This window comes from Mus caroli, unplaced genomic scaffold, assembly GCF_978045245.1.
Source record: "Mus caroli unplaced genomic scaffold, Mus_caroli_1 scaffold_7, whole genome shotgun sequence".
Taxonomy (NCBI): Eukaryota; Metazoa; Chordata; class Mammalia; order Rodentia; family Muridae; genus Mus; species Mus caroli.
Window position 1 is genome coordinate 91,740,622 of NW_028227262.1, and position 7,491 is coordinate 91,748,112.

Genomic DNA, 7,491 nt, shown 5'->3' on the forward strand with positions numbered 1-7,491 from the left:
GATACACAATAAACACATTGTAGAAGATGTATGTGTATAGAAAAAAATTTATTTACCATTAATATTTCAAAAAGTAGATAAAATGAAGTACAGATAAACCATTTCTCTGTAGTTTCATAAAAGACTCATTAAATATCTCTGGTAAAAATGGAATTTTAAAATTCACATTCTTTTATGGATACACATGAATTATGATTAGGGGGAAATAAAGCTACAACAAATACTTAAACTATTTTTGATAAGTGAACATAACAACAATATGAACTAACCAGGACTCCCAGAGTACCCTGGTACTAAACCACCAATCAAAGAAAACACATGGTGGGATTCATGACTCTAGCTGCATATGTAGCAAAGGATGGCCTAGTAGGTCATCAGTGGGAGGAGAGGCCTCTGGTCCTGTGGAGGTCCTATGCCCCTGTATATGGGAATGCCTGGGCTATGAAATGGGAGTGGGTGGGTTGGGGAGCAGGGGAGAAGGGAGGGAATAGGTGATTTTCAGAGGGGAAACTAGGAAAGGGGATAACATTTGAAATGTAAATAAAGAAAATATCCAATAAAAAAAGAAAAAAGGAAAAAAGGAAAGAAAAAAAAGTGAATATCAATGAGAGTCTTCTTTTGAGTAACCAGAGCATCAAAGTAATATTTATTATATAAAGTAAAAAGGAAAAGAGAATTTATGTGGAAATATCAACTGATTATGTACACTTAATTTAAGAACACTCTACTACTTGACAACAGAAATGCCAAAAGAATGTATATGTGTAATAGGACATACTTTATTTAAAATCATGTGAAGAATTTTCCTTTGCTACTTGAAACATTAAAATTTTTTTTAAAAATCTGTATTTTGGGGAAAAAAGTAACTGGCGCTACTCAGGATGATTCTTTATAAGTCAAGTTCCAGGGGATGCCATGATATCTTCTCACCTCTGTGGGCACAGGAGAATGCACACAGGCATGCACTATAGCATAACACTTGTACATATAAATAAGAAAATATTAATAGGTTTTGAAAGAAGAGCAAAAACATATTTTTAAAAATATAGATGGTAGTGTTTTGACTGCAGGTTTTTTAGCATAATTATTATTCTGTTATCAAAACTGACTTGTACCAAAGGAGTAATTGTGGGATAGGCATTCATCACAAACTTCTGAAGAGTCAGGATGACTGGATCATACCTCCATAACAGGAATGAGGTCGTTGAAATGATGAAGTCCACCCAGTACATAACCACAAAGAAAAATACCAGCAGCAAGATCGTCTGGGTGGCCCTTTTCTCAGGGGAGGCTCTCATGTGGCTGATGCTATGAAGATGCTTGCATTGCCTCTGATGTCTGGACAAGATAATCACCATGTACGTGCTTGTGGTTAGCATGACTCCTACAAGAAACACATCTCTGGAAGTTGTCACTGTTAAAATAACTCCTCTGATGATATTGTTCATGGGTAAGAGTGAGCAGTATTTAGTAGCCTTCATCTGTTTGGTCTCACTCACATTGGTGTAAGCACCAACAAAGAAGATCCGGTTACTACTGAAGGACAAATTGAAAGACCACATACATAAGAAAGCATATATCATGTAATTTTTTAGTTTTTGTTTAAATTTTGCCAAAAAAGTAGTATTCGGACTGATTGTGACAGCTTGGAACACACTGAGGAGGCAGGTGGTAGAGATAGAGAGGCCTCTCATCACCCTGCTTATGTAAAAAGTTGCCTTACACTTGATGTCATTCTCAATGTTCAGTGTCTCAAATAAGTCTGTAAGCCAAATATCCCCTCCAGTGAGAAACATCATTATGTGAACCAAGGTCAGTTGACAGGAGATCAGGTCTGTGGGCTTAGGTCTGGGTCCTAGGATTATGTAAATATAGAAACAAATAAGAAACATGTTGGCCAGGACTCCAAGCCCAGCTTGGAAATAAAGAACATTCTTGAGTGAGAACATAAGTGAAGAGTGTATTCTCTTAAGATATTAATGGAAGCTTATTTCATATAGCTGAAAAAAATAATAAAGCATACATCAAGTTTGTGATACACTGACTATATAAACATTTATTTTTCATACTAATTCTTGACTATCATGACTCTTTAACTTTTGATCTTCCAGAATGTACATAGCCTATATTCCTATTACTTCAATGCATGTGCTTTACATATAGAAAAGTATATATAATAAATACAATCACAATCATATCTGTACAGAATACTCACTTAGTGCCTCTGTACTATACCTGAGTCTCATGCCTTAGAAATCCAATCCTATTGAATTAATTGCCTCATTTTTGTAGTTAAAGATTCAATAGTAGTGATAAATATAGAATGTGAATCATATTCCTGCAAAAGAATAAATGTTATACTAATCTGAAAATATTTTCCAAAGAAATCCAATATATCAGGTGATTTAGTATCATGTTCTACAATTTTACTGTTCTCTAGTTTGCAACTATCCATGCTTTAACTCATAATTCTAATGCAATCGCAGTGGTAATTCATGGTAATCCCACTATTTTAATCTGCCAAATATATTTCTCAATCCATCTGTTTTTATGATTCTTTTTCAAAGAAATCTTACATCTGCAGATTATGAATTTAAAAGATGATACAGTTTGAGATTATTTGTTTAATTTCTACACCCTATAACCATTAATTGTGGTTCTAAATGGCCCTAGGCCTCTCCTAATGTAGATCCCATCACATGACCTTTAATGAAACTTCAGATTTAAAGAACTAAGTCCCAGCTACCAAGGCAGATAGTATTTTTTCCCTTTTTGGAAGGGCAGTGTAATTTGTTAATAGAAAGAGTAGTTATGGCTTTTCAGAAATCTATGTTGATATTTTAACTCCCTACCTCATTCTTCTGTATATATTCCCTCCACACTCTGAGAAGCTGCCATTTCCTAGTTCACTGCTGAGATCATTTGTACCCTGCCGTTCTGCTCTCTATTCCTTCTATCCCACACCTATATATATGGTCAATGCTCCTCTATTACTTTCATTGTTTTGAAGGTTCCTATAGGTTACATACATCTACCCAATAAGAAAGAACTTGAGATGCTAAGATTAACACTATTATCAACAAGGTATGACAAACATAAACACACTGAAGATAACTAGGTAGCAATAATGTATGTGTATATCTGTTTCAAAACATATTCCTTCCCATGCAGTGGAAAACAAGGTCCCCATTGTTACCATACATCATCAGAACCCACACACTTTTCACAGTTTCACTCAACAGTCTTACATTTAGTACCTATGTTAGTTATTTGACCTGGTGACCAGGATCAATTTATTATGGAATTAATTTAATTCCTTACTTTAAATCAGCTTGTGATAGAGATAGAGAAATCGAAAATGATTTCACTGAATCAGATCATTTTTATAATCAGGTTCTTGTGAGGAAAAGAGTGTTCAATTATATTTTCAAGTTCAGGCATATATTCTACATATATAGAGACAGGCATGTATATGTAGAATCATTCAAAAGATAGTACCTTAGACCATCCTATATCTTTTCTATGAATATGAAACCATAAGTCACACTTTAATCTTTACACTATTTTGCTCCTGAAAAGCTTTAAAAAAATGGATTCCTCCCAATAACCAAAACCAAACATCAAACACTCTCACCAACAGACATTTACAGTAGGTGCACAGTGGTATCTTGTTTATAAAAGCTCCAGGATACAGAGCTTTTTACAGAAAGCAGGGTGGAGATGTAGCTCAAAGGTCAAGAGCACATTTATAAAAGCTCCAGGATACAGAGCTTTTTACAGAAAGCAGGGTGTGGATGTAGCTCAAAGGTCAAGAGCACGTTTTGCTTTTGGAAAGACCCAGGTTTGATTCTCAGCAATGACATGGTGGCTTGTGACCATATGTGACTCAAGTTGAAGAAGATACAAACTCTGTCTTATCAGGAAAGCAAGAGGTACACAGATACTATATGTAGGCAAAATATACATATATATATATAGAGAGATAAATAAAGCTCCAGGAAAATTCTTAATTCATGCCTTAGTCTGCAAAATGTAAGAATTGTAGTACGATTCTAGTTTCAAACCTACAAATAGACAAACCATATTCATATAATAATTTATTATTAATTATACTTCAATAATTTATTAAGATTCACAAGTATGATAATTAATATAAAAGATGTTAATATAATAGGTAGAAGATAATAATGTAAATGTTTTTATTATCCCAAACATATGCACTTCAATCTCTATATTTCATAAACATTGCTTTGTAAATATATATCCCATACAGGAAAAAACACACCTTCTAATTCTTAAATTGGCATTTGGATTTGATAATCACTGAAGCTAAGGGTTGGTGAAAAGAGACCATGGCTATCATGAGTAAACTGGTTTGGTAACAGGAATATATACTGAGAAAACCCATCTTTTATTTTAAAAGAAAATTTCAGTTTTGATGGCATCCACATTAGTTTAAGTTGCAATATTTAGTTGTAAGTACTAAAACCAATAGTATACCAATAAACATTTATAGTAGTGGAGAAGCCATGACTATTAAATTGACTAAAAGACTAAGCAGTCTGCAGGCATGTGTATGAAGAAGCATGAGAGAGAGAGAGAGAGAGAGAGAGAGAGAGAGAGAGAGAGAGAGAGAGAGAGAGAAGAAAAGTGTCTTCTTGCACAGCTCTACACTCTCACTCTACATCTTCATTATCACAATATTTGATTCTAGAACAGTTTGTTTTATGCACATATAGTGATCTTTGTTTCTGAAGATTTAATAATATAGGAAACATAAAAGTATAGTAAATCAAAAGTATCATTTTCATTTTAAGTGTTACATTTGGTGAGTAATGACCTATAAGCTGTATGACTGCTCAGAGAGGCATTTAAGTGAATAGGTGACTTTCAGGTGACCAGTGAAATTGTTGGCTGATGTCTGGCCACTGTCACAACACAAACACGTTTTTAGAAATCCCAGAAAGAGAGAGAACTTGGTATCAAAATTAGTTACATGAAAACTTTATAATATATAGAATGCCAGCAAGAATCTTTAATATTTTTAATAAAGTGGTAATTTATAGCTCTTACCCGATAGTCTAAAATAATTTAAATGCAGGAATTCTTATTCGGAAATTAAATTTAGCACAGGAGTAACTGAAGCTACAAGATGTTGAATTTTATAATCTAAGTTAAAAGCCAGTTCTCTTAAGATGAAGCAGCAGCAGCAAGAATGTGACTGCAGAGAGAATGGGGAAGCAGTCATACCCAGAGCTTCATCACAAGTTCCATGACATGAGTTTGGGAAAGATATGAGTGTTCACTGGAAAGACAGGGAGAGAAAGAGGGAGAATGAAACTATTGGAAGACAATGTCTTAGAATAGATCACAAGTATGATGTGTTCTGGTGCTGCTACTGTTTATTACTGATAAATACATTTAGATCACTTGAGTGAAAAACTGAGGGTCATATCAAATATGTTCATAAAATGAAATGAACATGAAGAAAAATGGAGGTATGTTCTCTATTTTCTGAATGATCTGGTCAGAACCAAAATGGTCCAGTATAGTGTACCAGTGCAGAGTTTTACAGTAAATTATTCAAAACAAAGTGAAAATTCTGCAATCTTTGCAAACATAAACTCATGTTTCTGATAACTGGTTTTTATGATGTTGATACTCTAGGCAGTTGTGTGCAACCACTCCTGTCTGCATTTTCCATTTTAATCCCCTACACATTAGTACCTGGTATTCCAGGAAAATAAAAATTGACTTTTGATATTCCTCATTTACACTTATATTACTTGGCTCTGTGTGTGTGTGTGTGTGTGTGTGTGTGTGTGTGTGTGTAAGTTAATTTTAGCAAGCAATTGTATTTTGTTACTGTTAGAGAAAACCTTAGTGATTTTGAGTTTAAATAATTTATACTATTCAAGAATTATAAATATATTTCTCACTGCTAAAGAAAACCTTATTCAATATTAATCAGCTTCAATGCTACAAGTATCAATTTAGTAAAACCTGAAATAAGAAAAAGGAATACATTTAAATAAATGACTAAATCCTACTGAAAATTAAACTTATGTAAGGATAACTTTAAAAGCATTTAACAAATGAGGAGAGATTTCCAAATATTTTTGAAGTGCCTATAAAATGTCTACTTTATAAGAAATTATTGCAATAGATTAAACAAATCTATGTAAAACATTTAAAATTTATATGCGGTTAAGAGGGCTTTATGCTTTAAAATGTCATTAATTGAAAATTTCCTCAGAATACATCAATATATGTAAATGTAACACACTAAAACATTAGTGATAAAAATATATTAGTTAGTTCTTGTTCTATATTCATGGCTTAAATTTTATATAATAAATGCATACAGACAGTATCTTCAGAAAAGAGTAAAATGGAAAAATACAGAATACAATTCAAATGCATCAATATTAAAATCGACCCATGCAAAACACTAAATGGTTGTCATTTGGTATTCACTCACTAAGACAGCTCAAGTGTTTTGTTACAGGGATGGAAACCTAACAAATGTGGACTTACCTAAATGGAACCATGATCTTAGAATTCTTAGAACACACAGTCAAAACAATCCTCTATCAGACAGGCTACTTAGACGGTTGAGATAGAGTTACTTTTTAAGTATATGTCAGTATAGATTAATTGTAAAAATTAATGGGTGTCATTATGTTTTTATTTAATATATAATGCTCAATGGTCATCTTCAGCTTATTAGCTTTTCCTGTCTCTATCCATCCATTTGCTATAACCTGTCTACTGTCACATAGAAGAGATCAAACTGACTTAAATCTGTATTTTTATTAATCATTACACTAACATTCTTATCTCTGGTTTACTTAAAATACAATATAGCTCAAAAGTAAAATTGTAAGCAGAAAATTCTCTAATCATTTGTTAAAGACTCCTGCTTCATTCTGCCACCTACTGCTCTCACTATAATGAAGAGAATTTAAAAACAAAACAAAAACAAAACTCACCGTGTGCACTGCCCATAAGCATCCTTGTAGAAGGAGGTCCTAAGAAGTAGTTATATGGAAAAATGCCATCAGCTTATCTCCCTCTAGACCCACCGTTATCGTGTCATCTGGAGAAGGCATTTTTTTTTTTTTTTTACCTCGACATTGTTACAAAGCGGTACCATCAAAAGGAAAAGTGAACTTCCCTAATTCCAGGAGAACAGTAGAATAGATACAGCTGAGCCTTGTGTTTCCCAAGTGTGAGATATCCTCTGCAGGCAATAACTGAGTATGTGGATTAACTGTTCCCAGTCATTGTGAACAAAAAAGGAAGAATAATAACATCCCATTTAAAAAAAGTATTATAAGCCCTGTGGGCTTTTTTACTTTGAACAGTTAGGATTAAGCAGGTTGAATTGCATCTCCTTTCCTGTTTAAATGATGCATATTTTTCATATCTGATCTATTTTCTGACATACTGTGAGACATAGACTAAATAAATTTTGTGCTTTTCTCCCAG

The 7,491-nt window shown here is 33.4% G+C and overlaps 1 protein-coding gene across 1 annotated transcript; it reads right to left on the reverse strand.

Annotated features, from left to right (window-relative positions):
- Nucleotides 1–508: 508 nt before the first annotated feature.
- Nucleotides 509–6,914, reverse strand: LOC110288043 (vomeronasal type-1 receptor 90-like). The gene is made up of 4 exons (XM_021154500.2): nucleotides 6,538–6,914; nucleotides 5,074–5,305; nucleotides 2,236–2,338; nucleotides 509–2,000 (listed from the first exon to the last, which is right to left on the reverse strand). Exon 4 carries the CDS (start codon nucleotides 1,947–1,949, stop codon nucleotides 1,038–1,040), a length of 912 nt encoding a protein of 303 aa, XP_021010159.1. The 5' UTR covers nucleotides 1,950–2,000; nucleotides 2,236–2,338; nucleotides 5,074–5,305; nucleotides 6,538–6,914; the 3' UTR covers nucleotides 509–1,037.
- Nucleotides 6,915–7,491: the final 577 nt, after the last annotated feature.